Source organism: Silene latifolia, chromosome 10, assembly GCF_048544455.1.
Source record: "Silene latifolia isolate original U9 population chromosome 10, ASM4854445v1, whole genome shotgun sequence".
NCBI lineage: Eukaryota > Viridiplantae > Streptophyta > Magnoliopsida > Caryophyllales > Caryophyllaceae > Silene > Silene latifolia.
Genome location: NC_133535.1, coordinates 9,879,744 through 9,898,584, shown reverse-complemented (window position 1 = coordinate 9,898,584; position 18,841 = coordinate 9,879,744). Strand labels below are relative to the sequence as shown.

The 18,841-nt window shown below is 34.1% G+C and overlaps 1 protein-coding gene and 1 long non-coding RNA gene across 2 annotated transcripts in view; both read right to left on the bottom strand.

Moving 5' to 3' along the window:
• Nucleotides 1–18,841, bottom strand: part of LOC141605036 (uncharacterized) — a 148,547-nt gene that overhangs the window by 93,496 nt on the left and 36,210 nt on the right. The gene's annotated exons all lie outside the window — the stretch shown is intronic.
• LOC141605017 (uncharacterized) lies at nt 1,562–5,159 on the bottom strand. The gene is made up of 3 exons (XM_074423647.1): nt 2,435–5,159; nt 1,942–2,343; nt 1,562–1,841 (listed from the first exon to the last, which is right to left on the bottom strand). The coding sequence occupies exons 1-3, from the start codon at nt 5,121–5,123 to the stop codon at nt 1,819–1,821; spliced, it is 3,114 nt and encodes a 1,037-aa protein (XP_074279748.1). The 5' UTR covers nt 5,124–5,159; the 3' UTR covers nt 1,562–1,818.

Here is an 18,841-nt window from a genome sequence, read left to right as displayed (position 1 = left end):
TGGTCACAGGTAAAGTGTGATAATTTTTTTGGTCGTTGATGGTGATTTTGAACTAACCTCAGGCTTGCGATTCGACTTAATTGTTGTAGATAGTAATTGCGGTGATCAGAGGGGATGAGCTAGTGTAGTTGTTAGTAGAGGGTAAAAGTGACTTTTAAGAAATTAGCAATAATATATGTGATTGTATAACATTAATTAATTATGCTAATACAATTTCCATATTTAAACAATACAAAAAATTTATAATAGAATTGATTTGCACTATAAGGTAAACCTGCGGGATTAATATGCACATATTAAAAAATTACGAGGCTAATTTGCACATAGTGGCAAACGTATGAGACTTATTTGCCACCTCCCGAATCCCCCATGTAATCGGTCTATGATAGACCATATACAGGGTAAGAAGAAACTTGACAACTTGTGACTCCCAAACTGTCTCTTACTTTCATTTACATGCTCATATCATTTGACTATGATAAGATCACAAATTGATAGCAATGGAGAACGTAACCTTCCCGAAAACATTGGCAAAATGTAAGTCTCTGGAATACTATAAGAATTTTTCTTATCTAATTCAAGTATTCTTTTTAATTCAAATTCTTTTTGCCTGTAAAATACCATTGCATCTAATTAGATGATGTTCTAATCATGGCAATGAATTAGCAAAACCCTAATCAACAAAACCCAGATTTTAGTATTGTCGAGTTTGCGGATCATAAATTGTTTTGGTAAAAATCAAACTTAGGCTCCTGTATGTAATCGTTAATGTCAGAACCAGAATTAGTGTATTGTTAGCTTCACTTGTAATCACTTCGTAACTGTAAATATTTCGTGACTCGGAATTCGGAAATATCTGATATACTTCCTCTTGCAGGAAGATTACGCCTTTTTCTCGCATTCAGAAGGTTGTCTCTTGCTCATTGAAGCCTGCTTTTGGCGTCGGTTATTTTCATTATCCGCGTCACAAATGGTTGGAGCATGACACTCTCTGACACTGATCACCCAAAATTATGCATTTCACTTGTCGTGTCGGTCAAATAAATTGAAGAATTTAGAAAGGTATAATTATATTTTTGGTTCTTAGTTCCTGCAGTTCATATTTGATACTGATTATTATCATACATATAAATTGGACTGAAAAAACTTAGCTATCAATTTGCAAAATTGAGATTAGCCTCTCAGAGCACCTGTTTGTGCAGGTCGGTGTCGAATTAATTGTACAGTCTATGTGAATGTTATGCTCGTAACACAAGATACCAGGTAGCCTTGATAAAACATACTCCCTCCGTCCCGGTCAATTGTTGTCCTTTCGTTTTGGCACAAAGACCAAGGAATGGGTAAAAGACCAATAACTAAATGACAAGTGGAACAAATTGAATGAGAATGATCAAATTACTCATTAAGTTCATTCTTAAAATAGAAAGGACAACAAATGATTGAGACACCCAAAAATGGAAAAGGACAACAAATGACCGGAACAGAGGGAGTAATACATAATTACATGATAAGTAATGAAGCACATAACAACTTCCGAGGTTGTAGTCTGACATATGAAGCAAACCACGGAATTGAACAGTCACAATATGAAGCAAACCAGCTAGAAACCTAGCTTTGTGAAAACACAAACATAATTACATGATGATAAGTAGTAGAGTACTAGAGTACATAACATTTTATTAGTCATGTTTACAGCAAACTGACAGGAACTTAAAAGCATTTTACATTCAACTGTGGTACATTTGAAGTCCTAATATTTCTCTTTTGCGACTTCATTTGGCGGACGCTTGTTTTCTGATTGTAATCAACCTTGGGCGGTCAGGCCTCTGTAACCATCAGCGCTACAAGTACAAATAATGTTAATAGATAGAACTTCTAAGCAATTTGAAACTTTCAGAATCATTCTTTAACAATAAACTCATGATATGTCTAATGTTTTACCTCTTGCAGGACGATTACGCCTGTTTCTAGCACCAACAAGGTTGTCTCTTGCTGATTGAAGCCTGCTTCTCGCGTCAACTATGTTCATTCGCTGTTGTGGCAAATGATTTGAGCACGACACTCCTACACTGATCACAGTAGTAATGCATTCCACTCTCCGTTGAAGCTCATCTTGGATTGCCCTTGGGTCTTCGTCTTCTTCAGTGAGATTTTCTTCTTCAAGCGATGGGTCCACAATTTGTATGACTTGGTCAGGTAATGCCGCTTCTGCATGTAGATGAAGGTTGTAGCCATCCTTGAACATGATGTCTGTCGGACTCTTTCCTGTCATTAGCTCAAGTAACAATATGCCATAGCTGTAAACATCACCCTCTGTAGATGGCTCACTTCCGAGCCCATACTCTGACATGTAAACCAAATGCAAAAGGTTAGACGCATAAATGAGTATGATTTTTGTCAGACTAATTATAAATAGGAATCACGCTATTCTTACCTGGAGCAGCATAACCTATAGTGCCCTTGATTCCAATTGTACTACTTTGATTCGGATGCCGAGGTTGAGTAAGAAACCTTGCTAATCCAAAATCTCCAACATGAGCGACCATGTCACTGTCAAGCAATATGTTGCTCGGTTTCAAGTCGCAATGCACTATTGGAGTTTCACACTCATGGTGGAGATAGATGAGTGCATGGGCAGCATCAATCGCAACATCCACCCTTTGAGCAAGGCTCATGTTTCGTTCGAATCCATGTAACCCTCTGTCTAGACTCCCATTTGGCATGAACTCATATACCAGTGCTTTAAAATCGTTTCTCTGAAAGTCAATGCTGGAACAAGCTGTTATAACGCCTACCAGATTCCGGTGACGGATGTTCCTCAATGTGTTACACTCTGCCATGAAGCTCTTAGATGCACTGCGGTGTTGCAAGTTGAGAACTTTAACTGCAACCAATTTTCCATCCAAAATCCCCTTAAACACGGATCCAAAAGATCCCATCCCAAGTAGATTCTCTGAAGAAAAACCAGATGTTGCTTTGAGTAACATGTCATACGACACTTTCATGGTTACAATCCCCATCATTGAACCTGATGAAAGAGGTGACTTTTTCTTTTTGAGACATGCCAGATACAGCCCTGATGCTATGGCCACCATCCCAAATAGTGCGCCAACAATTGGAATTATCAATTTAAGGGGATGAGACATTATTCTTTTCTTCTTTCCCGAGCTTTTCTTCTCAATGCACTTTGGTAAATGAAGCTGTTTAATTCCTCCACAAAGTCTGCTATTGCCAGTAACAAAGACCGCACTTGCATTTGCAAATACTGAGTTCGTTGGAACACTTCCCTCAAAGTCGTTATAAGATAAGTTAAGATAATATAATATAGGAAATTTAGAAAAGAATCCTGGAATTGGGCCAGATAAATTGTTTCGAGAAAAGTCAATATGTTGTAGGCTAGTCAAAGAAGCGAAAGATGATGGAATATTTCCCTGGAAAGAATTTCCATCCATGTAGAGGTATTGAAGGTCAGAACAGTCACCAAGACTATCTGGAATGATACCCGAAAACTTATTGTTAGCTAGTCCTAATATTTGTAGGTTATTTTGTTTATCCATTTCCAAAGGTAGGGAGCCTTCCAAACGATTATAAGACAAATGTAGTTCAATAAATGAAGCAGATCCTTCAAATAGCTCAGTATCCAATGTTCCATTGAGTTCATTGTTTGATAAATCTAGGAACAAGCAGCTTTGGCAATTCCTAAGGTTTGGAGGTATACTCCCTTCCAATATGTTGTTAGATAAATAAAGCCAACTCAAGTGTGATAAATTGGCCATGGAATTGGGAATTTTACCTTTTAAATTGTTGGAGTGCAGATAAAGTATTTCCAATTTGTAGAGCTTCCCGAAATCTTGAGGGATGGATCCCGTTAATTTGCAATTGTTCATCCATAACATCTCAAGATTGTTGAGATTGGTAATACCTTCTGGAATTTTTCCACTTATCAGAGTATCTTCAATACTGAGCCGCTCCAAAGAGGTGGAGAGATTGGCAACAGATTTGGGTAATATTCCTGAAAAATGATTCTGTCCCAAAATGAGGTCACGTAATTGGCTGCAGTTAACAAGTGTATCTATAAAATTAATGTCACCCTCTAGGAAGTTCCCTCCAAGATATAAATAATTTAGCTTATGAAAATTCCCAAAATAAAAAGGAACATTTCCTATAAAATTATTTAGATAGAGTCCAATATATTCAAGAGCTGTAAGGTTTTGTATCGTGATTGGAATTAATCCTGTGAAATTGTTTCCCGCGAGGTTGAACCATGTCAGACGGGGAATATTGACGCTAAAATCTGCTGGAAGTTCGCCATGTAGTTGGTTGTCGCCAAAATCAAGATCTTGAAGGGAGGAGATATTAAAAAGGGATATGGGAAGTGTGCCTGTGAGTTTATTTTCTGCAAGTGCAAGGAAGGTTAGATTTTGCATCCTACCAATGCTGTTTGGGATAGTTCCTGTAAATGAGTTATCACGAGCACTTATTACTACTAAAGAAGTAAGATTTTGTATGATGTTAAAAAGAGGGCCGGTAAGATGATTTACTTGCACAACAAAGTGTGTTAGCTTTGACAATGCACCTAGTCCTGTTGGGAGTTTTCCCTCTAGCTTGTTGTGGGCTAAGAAAAACACTCTGAGGTTAACACAACGAGATAAGTTGGCTGGAATTTCACCTACAAGTGTGTTGTTATATAGCCCTAGTTCATTAAGCCTGATTAGATGACCTAATTGACTGGGAATTTCTCCAAATAGACTATTATTGTAAAGGTTAATGATCTTAAGAAAGCTCAGGTTTCCAATAAAAGGAGATATGGTTCCTGCCAAACCTCTAGAACTCAAATCTAGTAAAGTCACTCGTTTATGTTTACCCCCACATTTGACTCCCTCCCAAGAACAGTGGTGAATAGAGTCATTCCATGAGCTTAAAACCCAATTTGAAGGAACCTTTAGTTGGCTCTTGATGGCCAACAGCGCGGCATGGTCGGTCGCATTGCCTGGGTGGTCAATGCTACGTAGTGCTAAACTTAGTGTAATATTTTGCATAATAAAAAGAAAGATGAGTAGAAAGGCTCGTTTGTTGCATTTTGGAGAAATAAAACTTGGACTTTTATTTTGGATTGGTTTCATTTTGTAGAATTGTCAGCAGTTTAGTTGGTGTGAGATGCTTTTGAAGTTGATCACTCTTTCATATATATAGGCATTTAAATGATGATTTATTCTCTGGCCTACGTCTCGTAGTTAGCCAAGGGTAATTGCACCATCTACTACGGTAAACACTTAACCATTATTACTGTTGCATGATTTATTCTTTGGTCTCATTGCCGAACCTTTTTTCAAGATAATGTTTAAAAATAAAAAAATCAGCAAAATTGGCGTCAATTTGAAAGTATTTTACAATATTGGGTCCATGTATGATCGGAATTCAAGGAGCTGGAAAATGGAAGACACGTAACACAACACGGCATTTTCTCTATGGACATGGCTAGCAGGCTGGCTTGTTTAATACTCGCAGTTTATTATATATAGTTTGTCGTGTAAACAAATCACGATCCTAAACTGTTTATACGCATGTTTCATCTTTTTCCCTGCGTTGCTGGAATTATTAAGTGGAGAGATTGAGAGTGCTTGCACACCACTGATAAGTTCAACTGAAAAGTTCACAGCCTTGAGCCAGTGTGTGGAGAATTAGAGCACATGCGATATTAGGTCTCTTATGAGAATCAAGCTAAGCACCTTAAATTTTAAGATAGTCATATTAGTCAGTAATTTAAGATGCTGCACCTTAAATATCTAGCATTACCTATTTTTGTTTAAATTTTACTAGTTTTTGCCTTTAGCCAGTGACACATAAAAGATTATGTTTGCTCTTTTTCCGGAAGAATTGACAATTTGACATCATATCACTGCCGTAATTACTCTGGAAAGAGTGTTTATGTAAAGCAGTTGTGTTAAATGACTTGATCAACTGTTGACAAGCACCTCGAATTCTTTTGTTTTTCTATTGTTTTTAATGTTCGATACCACACTGGTCCGTCACTCTGTGCACAGTGCAGCGGCGCAGGTACGAATCTCTGTAAGCCATTTTTCAGTTTTATTTTGAAATATGATTAATTTTGAACAAAGATGACATTAAAAGACTAGCTTAATCTTGTTTTCTATGCAACTACGCCATTTTGGTTGACGTTTGTTCTATGAACCTCACATGTCATGGCGTGTCTTCCTTCTCATATATTTCCGATTCTAAGCGACACTATTTCGCTAAATTTTTAGTCCGTATTTTTTTTTTTAAAAAAGTTGGTTACTGGGATACACACTGACACACTACAGAAGTTTTTGAAGTAAAGACAAGCTTATTGTGCCCTACAGGAAACAGGCAGCTTGCCTTTAGGACAAGAAGTTACATCCTAATTGACTCTTGAGTCTTGCACTCTTGCCTGTCTGCCGTGCTTGTTAAAGCTTGACTTACGGTCAACGTGCCCAAATGTTCCCCAAATACCACGGTCTCGTATCCCAAATGCGCTATTAATATACTGTTTAATGTCTTTGTCCCGATCAATTGTTATTCTTTGTTTTATGCTTTAGTGTGACGGAATTTAGTTTACACTTCAATTTTTAACTAATCTATTATCACCCATGACATTCGGACACTAATCACGAAATTAGAAAGCTTTATCCATTGGACTTATTTATACTAAGAGCTTCAATGATGCCTTGTTCTCTGATTTCCATATGCAAGTAATTCAACCAAAACTACACGTCTACACCATCTCTCACGGCAAACTCGTCAGTCACATCAGAAGTTTTCATTGACGTAGATGAATTTTCGGTGTATATTTGTGTTTTTTCTATGATAACTTTATTGAATAAGAATAGTTGAGCAATGTAGAATTTTCAGTGGCTTTCCTGTACAGTCAATAATGTAATGACTGTTTTTTCTATGATAACTTTAAATCTATGATTGCTACTCTTCAGTGAATAGCAATGGCAACTTTTTTTGCCTAGGTATGGTGTTCGTGGTAAAGATAGGCGCGGTTTGATCCTAAGTTTACCTGCTTAAATCTTCTTAGATATTATTAGAAGATTAGGAAGCATATATTAGTAAAAAGTCGTAGAGATTAGATATAACTGGCCTCATTGGAAAAACTTATTACTATGCATTGTTGTTATAACGGGTAAAGCTTGTGCGGATCCTTTCTTTGAAATAATGTTTATTAGATAAAAAGTAAGCTAAACGGTGTCAACTCAAATATTTAATAAAATAGGGTCAATGTAGGATTGGAATTTAGAAAGATGGGAAAAAGGAAGGCACGCCACACTCGCTTACAGCGAGGGCATTTTCATTATGGTGAATTTTACAATATCTAGTTTCTCGAAACAAATCTCTATACGAAACTGTGTCGTGTTTTTCCCTGCATTACTTGAATTATTCTCCACATGCATTATTATTTTTTAAAAGAGGGTTAGCTTCTGGGCCGCACACTGACACACTACAGGAACTCTTGAAGTAAAGACAAGCTCAGTTATAGGAAGCAGTCAGCTTGTTAGAGCTTGACTTGAGGTCAATGTGCCCCAAATTTCACGATGTAAGGATTATCTTGGCTCAATGCATGTTAAATCCCAAATGTGCCCCTAGAGGTTTAATGATGCTTTGTTCTCTGATTTCCATATGCAGGTAATTCAACCAAAACTACACGTCTGCACCATCTATCACGGCAAACTCGTCAGTCACATCAAAAGTTTTCATTAACGTAGATGAATATTGTAGGGTATATTTGTGTTTTTTCTATGATAGCTTTACTGAATAAGAATAGTTCAGCGATGTGGAAATTTCAGTGGCTTTCCTGTACAATAGTCAATAATGTAATGACTGTTTGAGAAAAAGAGAGGGTTCACTGCCACTCTAGCTAACTGTGTGTTCGTCATATTGTACTTTACAAAGACTTGACTCTTCCATGTCTTTTTGTAATAATTCTACACCTAGCAGTTATTGTGTAATCCCTCATCGTCTTTGCCTATTGCTACGCACGCCTGCGTATAAGGTTGCTTTTCGGGCAAATTTCAATTCTGTTGAAAGCGGGAATGTAATGCAGACTCCAAAGCTAAATTCAAGCTAATCATTTTTTCAAGTCTGAGACATGTCCGTATTGTGAAGTTATTCTGTTCTTTTGTTGAAGTATTATATCGTGCTAAGACATTGTGTGACATGTCGTCAAAGTGAAATGTCCAAGTAATATAGAAAGTTATTCTTTCGTTCCACTCTATTGAATTTCGTAGATAATCACTTAATCAGTCCATCACTTATTTCACTGTCTTAATATTTGTCATCATATCGCGTATTCACTATATTCATCATATCGTGCCAAGACATGGCGTATTTGTCGGTCTGGAGTCAAACATAACGCATTATCATTGGGTGCGACGGTGCTATATATAACTTAAGCATAATATCCAAACTATATTTATAAACTTAGATTTTTGAAGATTATTTACCAAAAATCCGAAAGTTTCAACCAAATACTATCATTTACTTCAGAATACATAAAAATTCAAGTAAGCAAGGAAAAGAGAAATTTTATCTTTTTTTTTTGATAAAAAATAGGTAATGAACTAGAAGGGTAAAAATAGAAATTCAATAATATCTTCTGGATGAAAAACTAAAAAGAATGATTCACTTCAGTTATTTGTAAATAAACATGTCTTAAAAAAGAGTGATTTGAATTTTTTTTATAAAGCCGAGTTACTTCAAAATATTCGATGTTAAAATGAATTATTTGTAATTTAACCCTCTTTGAATAGTTGAAAGTGTTCCGGGTGTAATTCCGGAGCAGGATTATGACCAATTGAGCTTGTGGTATGATGTCGTTGCTCGTCTCTTCCTTTCACTCTCTCCTGTAAAGATGAACAAACTGAGGGCTCGGCTTGGGGCCGAGCGTACTCACTCCGACGCTCAAGTCAGTGAACTTAGAGAGATAAGTTGTATGTTAACTTGGCAAAGTATATTGTAGAGAGATAAGGGAGTTTATACCAGATTATTCGATTATCAGATAGTTTAGTTGTGTTTCTCAATGAGAGATGTGGAGTATTTATAGACTTTCACCTTTTGTCACGTAGTGGCCAAGTGGCGTAGCAGGCGGAAAGACTGTCTTACCCTCGGCCGAGGGACCCATGGCAGGTCGGCAGGCCTGGTTGACTCCATGCCGAGGGGACTGGATGTGAGTACACTAGATATGCCTCTCGGCCGGCTAGTTGCCGAGCCGAGACCCAAGTGACAGGCCGGCAGGCTTTGTCGGTTAGGATGTTTTACACGTGTGAATTACACGAAAATGGCCTGGCAGAAACATGTGTTTTACACGTTTGGGCCTGGGCAGAAACATGTGTTTTACACGTTCGGGCCTGGGCTGAAACATGTGGTTTACATGTTCGTGCCTGGGCTGAAACGTGTTTTCCACATGTTCGTGCCTGGGCGGAAACGTGTTTTCCACATGTTTGTGCCTGGGCATATTCGTGTATTTTACACGTTTCAGCCAATTTTTTTTTTTTTTTCGAAAAAACATAATTTTTTTTTATTCAAAAAAACGTTTATTCAATTAGTTGAATTAGTTTTTTTTCTTCAAAAAGGCATTATGTTAAAAATGTTTTAATTGAATTATTTTAATGTCATTAATTTACTTATTTATTCAATTAGTTTTACGTATTTTCGTATAATTATATTCATTATGTTAAATTATTTTCGTAGTTAGTTAATTGTTAATTTTCATTAGTATACGATTCACACATGTATCGGAAAAATGGGTTATCGTCACCCATTTCCGACTCAAGATAAAAAAAAAATGTGTTTAATAGTTTTTAGAGAGAGAAGGGCAAACCTGTCAAAAAGAAATGAAAATAGGGGCGACGTTTAGTAAAATAGGGGCAACGTTTAGCAATTTTGTAACTCAAACCACAATTACCGTCGAAGTAGCTTCAATCGGATCAACATTGTGTCATATTTGAATTAGGTCTTTTCAGGCAACTTACAGATCTCGGGGAAACCATATCGGGTCGGATAATATATTTATCAACCCTACCAGCCGTACGGGTACAATTCTTAATTGGCGCGAAGGGCAAAGGGAGATTTTGTGAACTAGCAGTGAATCAAATAGAAAAGCCGAAATTGTAATAAAAAATTCAAAACCCTAACTTTTTCAATTCAAGTTTAAAATTGAATTGATTCTTCAAGTTCAAAATTGAATTAATTCTGGAATTAAGAAGACTGGAATCTCCGCGAGGATTAGGTATAAATTCCTTCCTTTTCTCAACTTTATTTTCGCTATTGAAGAATTATTTCCTGTGCTAGTTCCTGCAGTTCATGATTCCACGAATTAAGCTTTAAATTTGCAGAAGTTAGGGTAATCTCATTACACGCATTTGCATTTGGTTTTATATAGTTGATATTCGTAAACCCCTAATTAGTAAAGCGTGGCATATACAGAATTGTTCATGTAAAGAACTATACTTCTATAATAGAATGGTTTTGGAGAAGCTTTGATTTTTTTGGGTGTCTCAATCATTTCTTTGTCTTTCTATTTTAAGAATGAACTTGATGAGCAATTTGATCATTCACACTCAATTTGTTCCACTTGTTATTTAGTAATGACTCATTTCTCTTTCCTTGGTCTTTGTGTCAAAACCAAAGTACAACAATTAATCGGCATTTTACGGAGGAGTATTATACAAAGATTAGACTTTACAAAGACTTAAGACTCTTCATGTCCTTTTGTAATAAATTCTACAGGTAGCAGTAGAACAAGAGTTTTGTGCTGCATTCATTGTTTTGCTTGGTCCCTCACTTGATCACTATTGTCTTCGCCTACTGCTACTCAGGCCTGGGATAGTCATTGATTGGTATAGTGAAATGTCGAAATGCTCATTCGGTAATGCAAATTTACCGAATGAATTGATTGGTTACTGCCAACGAAATGAGCTCCCCAATAAATGGAAGGTTAATGTGGATGTAGCTACCCTTGTGTAGCGAGTGATCGTTAGACGTTTTGGGTGTTTTGTCTTTCGGACTATTCATCTTTTGTTTTAATTTCAATAATGTTGATTAATCTATTCATTATTAAGTGAATGTAACGTATAAAAGCCGAGTCCGAATCGTTTCTAGATAACTACTCGGCTACTCCCTTCATCACAATCTTTTATTTACATTAATTAAAATACTCCTTAAAAAGAATAAAAAAGGAAACAAATAATCGAGACATTAGTGTCTTAGAAGAGTACGGAATATTACGTAATCATTTCAAAGTAAATAAATAAACAATAATAAAGAGTCCAAGATCAAACTACAAATCCATTTAGGGGGTGTTTGGTTGAAATTTTTTGAATGGATTGGAATAGATTCAATCCATTTTAGTCTTTGGTTAGAAGTTAAGGTATGAATACATAAGACCGTATTTATAATACTAATTCATACCTTAACTTTAACCCTAGATCTAGAATATACTAACTTATTCTGCAAGACTAACATAATATAACTTATACGGTAAGATATATGGTATATTCTAATATACCATATCTCTTACTCCTTCCTAATATATTTTCATAAGGAGTTATCTTTTTGGTATGGTTATTATAATTCTTCAATTTTGTAGATATTATCCTAGATAATATTCTAGATCACATGATTCACATCCTACTTAAAGGTAATTAACTTACATGTCTACACCATCTATCACGGTAAACTCATCAGTAACACCATAAGTTTTCATTGACGTAGATGAATTTCTGGTGTATTTTTTTTATTTTCTATGATTTTGATTTGATTGAATATGAAAAGTTTAGGCAACATAAAATTTGCAATGGCTTCCCTGTAGGGTCAATAATGTAATGACATTTCTTTGAGAAAAAGAAATATTCATTACCACTCGAACCAACGGTTTGCTTGACTTCATGAGTTTGTCCTACTAGATTAGTATTATACAAAGACTTGACTTGGCTCTTCATGTCCTTTTGTAATAAATTCTACAGGTAGCAGTAGAACAAGAGTTTTGTGCTGCTTTCATTGTTTTGCTTGGTCCCTCACTTGATCACTATTGTGTTTGTGTAATCCGTCATCGTCTTCGCTTATTGCTACGCACCCGTGCTAGCAAGGTTATTGCATTTGGGGCAAATTTCAATTCTGTTGAAACCGGGACTCTGATGCAGCAGACTCCATAACTAAATTCAAGCTAATCATTGTATCAAGTGTCGTATGTGTATTGTGGATATATATTCCCTCCTTGTCGCCTAAAACGGTGCTGAAGTGTTCTATCCTGTTAAGACATCATGTCACATTGTCAAGTGAAATGTCGAAATAACATAGGAATTTATTCTCTACTTCCACTATAAGCTTCTTCCACTTTGAGTGTTTAGTGTGAAATGTGCAAATACTCATACTTTGAAGGACTGGTACAGTGTGGTTCAGGGTAGGCTGTGCCCATGAAGTAATGATAAGGAGATTGGTAGTGTATTTCACATTTCTTAGTTCAACACTTCAAACGATATGATAGTCAACAAGGATCAGGCCCCTGTAACCATCAGCGGTAGAAGTAGAAATAATGTTATGTTAGCAGAACTTCTAATCAAATTGAAACTTCACAAATAATTCGTTATCCGTAAACTCATGATATGTCTAATGTTATACCTCTTGCAGGAAGATTACGCCTGTTTCTACCACCAACAAGGCTGTCTCTTGCTCATTGAAGCCTACTTCTCGCGTCAACTATTTTCATTCGCTGTTGTGGCAAATGATTTGAGCATTCCACTCCTACACTGATCACAGTAGTAATGCATTCCACTCTTCTTTGAAGCTCACCTTGGACTGCCCTTGGGTCTTCGGCTTCCTCGGTGAGGTTATCTTCTTCAAGCGATGGATCCACAATTTGCAAGACTTGCTCAGGTAATGCTGCTTCTGCATGCATATGGAGACTGTAGCCTTCCTTGAACATGATGTCTTGAAGAGTTAGGAACGATGAACACCTAAGAGGGGGAGGGGGTAAATTAGGTGTACCTTTTAAAAATTTTATCCTTAACTTATTTAATTGATTAACTTAAGTAAAGAATCTTGAAATACTAGACTTGAGAAACTTATTTGAATGCAAGTTCACAAGATGGTACATCAGTTTTATGTCACAGTATAGGTGACTTTGACACAAAACTTGACTAGGTACAACTGTACAAGCGAGAAATGATATCAGTTTTATCTTTTTTTTTTTTTTTTTTTATTGTAACCTACTCGTATTATTTTGTTATTCTCATTTTCATTACTTTTGTAACCAAATGATATCATTTTTGTTCAACGTCAAATTTGATATTTTTGTTAGTCAACTTTATTAAAATGATGATACTCCGTATTAGTTAAAAAACTAATAAGTAGTATTAAACATAGTTTATATACCTTTTCTCTTAACTATTGTAATGATGATATTTAAGACTTAAAATATTCTTCACTCATTTTCTCTTAACTATTGTAACGTTTAATTAAATAAAAATAATTTAAATAAGGTGGATAAATAGATAAAACATCCATTCTCACATTGAAAATTAAAAGTAAAAAAGATATTATACTCATTAATATTATGTTGTTTTGGGATAAAATGTAAGTAATTATATTAAGAGAATTAATATAAACAGATTATCGCAAATCGATATAGACAATGTACTTTTGTCATCTTATCATCAAAGCAACAATAAGACAACAAAATCAAATGTATCTTATCTCATCTCATTAGTATTCAAATCATAAGGAAAATATAGATTTACTCATCTAACCAACTTAATTAAATATATATAGAATACTATATTTACACTATCTTGCCTTAGTCATATTTGTAATTTGTTGTTAATATCAATCTTAATAAATTTATTACACATTAACAATGATGAATATATTAAAAACATCCGCAAAACAATCTATCACTATTAAAAAGAGATTAAAAAAACTAAAGTTACAATTTAGTCAAGTTATATTATTATGAAAACGCGGGTTACTGATGGGCAAAATCCGTCAGTAACAGCCTTTTTTCGTCAGTAATTCGCTGATGATTTCGTTCACCAAAGTTTGACCACCATTCACTGATGATTATATTCAATCATCGACGATCTCAAGTGTCTTTATATACATTCAACAATCCCTAAAACAAACTATATAATACAAATGCTTGTCGAATTCTCCACTTTTCTTCTAATTCTCTCTTATCTCTTCATTTCTTGTCCATTTGACTCCTACACACCCAAAGTAAAGATATAAGAATTGTTGAAAAATAAATGAAATAAAATAATTAGGTGAAAATAAACAAACTTTTTCATTAATTTGTTTAAGCTAGGAATGTGCTAGAATTTTTATCGACTTGTTTTCTTTTATAGGTGAAATGTTTTCATAACGGTAGAATATAAAAAGATTAGCACTTAACTATGATTATTAAGTGGAATAATGCATGATAAATGAAAGTGTTTAAATAAGATGAGTAATTAGTCTATTGATTACTACTTTGCCTTTTCATTTTCTATTTTTACTTTTTTTTTTAAATAAAAAATAAAAAATTGATCAAACATGTAAATGTAGCTCGTCACGTGTTATTCTAGTAACTACTCAATCTAGGATTTTTATGTTACTTTTCATTAATTTTTCATTAATTTGTTTTTGCTAGGAATATGCTAGAATATTTATCAATTTATTTTATTTTATAGGTGAAATTTTTTCATAATGGTAGAATATAAAAAGATTAGCACTAAATTATGATTATTAAGTGGAATAATGCGTGGTAAATAAAAGCGTTTAAATAAGATGAATAATTAGTCTATTGATTACTACTTTGCCTTTTCGTTTTCTATTTTTACTAATTACTAGTATTGGTGCCCGGCTTCGCCCGGGCCACCTCTACTTACCATTAATTTTTTTTTCCATTAAATAAAATTACTTAAAGTTGCATAACCCATAAATTTACGATGAAATTAATTTTGAGAAATTCACTACTCCCGCTATTAATATTTTACTCTTATTAATGAAACAATAGTAATAACATTGCACTACTTGCCCGTAATCATTGGTACTTTCACGACTCCCGTCGTAAATATTGTTACTGTCACTACTGCGGCATTAATATTGATAATTTCACTACTCCCGCCGTAATTACTGTTAATTTCATTATTACCGCATTAATATTGATTATTTCACTACTTCCGTTGTTGTTTCTACCACTTTCACTAATCTCGCTAATAATATTGTTACTTTTACTATTCAAGTGAGTCATTACTATCATATAACTATATCCAATGTTATTACAATTCTTTTCTTTACTGACGAAATTACTTTTACTACTTAGGCATGCAATTTTAAGAGGATTATATATTTATATAAATATATTACATATATGCATTAAATCAAATCGAAAGAATTATGCAATTCAATATTATATATTATGGAATCTAACTTGAATTATTATAACCTACTTATATTATATTTTGTATGTTAAATAATTAACATCTCTATAAATCTAATAAACTATAAAATTTAATAAAATTGCATAGATTTCAAATTTAATATATAATTTTATGATGATAATAATTAATACCATAAATGTGCATGTTTATACTAATTAATTATTTTATTTTAAGGAAATTGACCATCTTCTAGTCTTCTATATATAAATATTGAGGAAAATTACCAAGCAACTTCTTTCTTTTAGTCTCCTTGAAATTTAACCATCTTAATTAATTATTTTATTTTAAGGAAATTGACCATATTAATTAATTATTTTATTTTAAGGAAATTGACCATGTTTTAGTCTCTTACAAATATTTAGGAAAATTACCAAACTTCTATATAATTTAATTTTAACTCAAACTATATAATATTTGCATTGAGATCCTTTAATCGGGTCCATCACATGGTGCTAGTGATTTAAAACTATATAGTATAATTAATTTGTATAACTTTCTTTAATTACATTGAAGTCCCTTGGTTTCTGGATTTAATATATAGTATTGATTCATCTTATTTAAACGCTTTTATTTACCATGCATTATTCCACTTAATAATCAATTCATTAACCTGTTTTATTACAAAACATTCAATTAAAATGTTAATTTTATAAGTCAATGTTATGTTTTCAATTGTCATTAATCAAGTAAGCAATATAAATTAAAATTAATTAATATTAACCAATCTAAAAATGACATATGAAATAAAATTAAATGGTATAAGTAGCCTTTTAACTATATAGTATAGATGTCTACGTGGAGAATAGTTGGGTAGGCGTGTGTCAATCTTAACCAAGGTGGCAATGTGAATGTCCATGTTACTTTTCTACATCCTACGTGGCTTTGTCTAGTTGGCATTTTTTAGGATGCCTTTTAATAGTATTTTATAGAGAGAATGGTTTTGGAGAAGCTTTGATTTTTTTGGGTGTCTCAATCATTTGATGTCCTTTCTATTTTAAGAATGAACTTGATGAGCAATTTGATCATTCACACTCAATTTGTTCCACTTGTCATTTAGTAATGGTTCATTTCTCTTTCCTTGGTATTTGTGCCAAAACCAAAGTACAACAATTAATCGGTACGGAGGGAGTATTATACAAAGATTAGACTTTACAAAGACTTAAGACTCTTCATGTCCTTTTGTAATAAATTCTACAGGTAGCAGTAGAACAAGAGTTTTGTGCTGCATTCATTGTTTTGCTTGGTCCCTCACTTGATCACTATTGTCTTCGCCTACTGCTACTCAGGCCTGGGATAGTCATTGATTGGTATAGTGAAATGTCGAAATGCTCATTCGGTAATGCAAATTTACCGAATGAATTGATTGGTTACTGCCAACGAAATGAGCTCCCCAATAAATGGAAGGTTAATGTGGATGTAGCTACCCTTGTGTAGCGAGTGATCGTTAGACGTTTTGGGTGTTTTGTCTTTCGGACTATTCATCTTTTGTTTTAATTTCAATAATGTTGATTAATCTATTCATTATTAAGTGAATGTAACGTATAAAAGCCGAGTCCGAATCGTTTCTAGATAACTACTCGGCTACTCCCTTCGTCTCAAACTTTTATTTACATTAATTAAAATACTCCTTAAAAAGAATAAAAAAGGAAACAAATAATCGAGACATTAGTGTCTTAGAAGAGTACGGAATATTACGTAGTCAATTCAAAGTAAATAAATCAATATCTATCTATCTATATTAATAAAAGAAGCTTTTTTCGAGAGATTACAAAGAGTCCAATTTTTAAGAATGACTAATATTATTAATTAAATAGATAAATATTATTATGTGAATTTGATATGAGATACAAATTGTTAAATACTAGAATTGGATAGAACCTAAAAGGCGTGGCGGGTTCCACGGAGGGCGAAACTAGGGCGTGAAGCCACTCCCGCAAGTGACTCCACTCAGCCGAGAACGCATCTCGAGAACCAGAGACAAACAATCACAACCATCAAACAGCAATCAATCAACAACTGATGTGTGCATTTCTTATAGACCTTTTTAGGCTTTTTTTAGCACACATTTCTTTGCTTATTTCGTAGTATTTCATTACAAATGCCCCCGAACAAAAGTCAAGTCCGAACTAGGGCGTGGATTTCACATTTCTTAATTCAACACTTTAAACTTTTGTATTATGTCTTTCGGACTATTTATCTCTCATTTTAATTTCAACAATGTTGATTAGTCTATTCATTATTGAGTGAAATAACGAACAAAAGTCAAGTCCGAATGGTTTCTAGATACTATTCCCTTTGTCTCAATTATTTACCTTAATTAAAATACTCCTCAAAAAAATAAAATGACAAACAAATAATCGGAACTTTGGTGTCTTAGAAGAGTTTCGTATTCATTTCAAACTAAACAAATAAACAATAATAATGAGTTCCAAGATCAACAACAAGTCTCTCTTGTGACGGACATATCCGTCACAAGTTTGCGACGAATCAGGTATTGTAATACCCATGTGGGTAGATAAGACAAAACAGATTGCTACTCCCTAGACATTCTGTTTTTGTCTTATCTACTCCACATGAGTAATATTTGACTCGTCGCAAGCTTGCGACGGATATGACTGTCACAAATGAGAATTTGTGCAAGATTAAATAGCGCTCGTTATGGGTATAGACCTATAATAACATAGGTGCGTAGAGGTGACAAATGGTCAATCGGGTTGAGTTTGAGTTGGGTTATTTTGGGTTTGTCATACATCTTGAGTCAAGTCGGGTCATTTTCAATTTTGGGTTTGGTCACTTTAGATCGGTCACTTTGGGATATGTGTCATTTTGAATCAGGTTAATTTCTGTTCAACAGTTAAAACACTCTCTCTTATTCACCATTTTCTTCCTCTCTCATTTTTGCACAAGAAATAAGAAATTAAATTTGGACCACACAAAACACGTTACCCCACATACTATTGAATTTGGACCACACAAAATCAACTCAAAAAAAAATAAGTAAGAAAACCTGAATAATCCGTTTAAGGAAATAAGGAAGAAAATGGTGAATGGAAGGGAGTATTATTTAGCACAAATACTAATTTGAAAACGAAAGTTATTTTACAGTCACTCATTTGTTATGGAACGACGAAACCAGTGAAATCTTTATTTGATATACATAATACTAATACGACTTAATATCTTATCTATATTAATACAAAAGACAATACTCGATCCTCAACGCGCCACGTCATTAATGCAGTTTTTTTTTTTTGAAATTCATGTTATGGTGGGACCCGTGAGTGTGCAATGTATTTATTTCTTCAGATTTCCGTCTTTTCAAATATGCGATAAATTCCGTCTTACAACAAATTCTATGAATTAATATTATGAAATAATTTTAT

What these genes read in the sequence shown, in the direction of transcription:
- LOC141605017 (XM_074423647.1), bottom strand. Translation starts at nt 5,123, where the DNA reads ATGAAACCAATCCAAAATAAAAGTCCAAGTTTTATTTCTCCAAAATGC. An exon ending in TATAGGTTATGCTGCTCCAG is followed by an intron (nt 2,344 to 2,434) that starts GTAAGAATAGCG and finishes TTTACATGTCAG; the next exon opens with AGTATGGGCTCGGAAGTGAG. An exon ending in GCGTAATCGTCCTGCAAGAG is followed by an intron (nt 1,842 to 1,941) that starts GTAAAACATTAG and finishes TTGTACTTGTAG; the next exon opens with CGCTGATGGTTACAGAGGCC.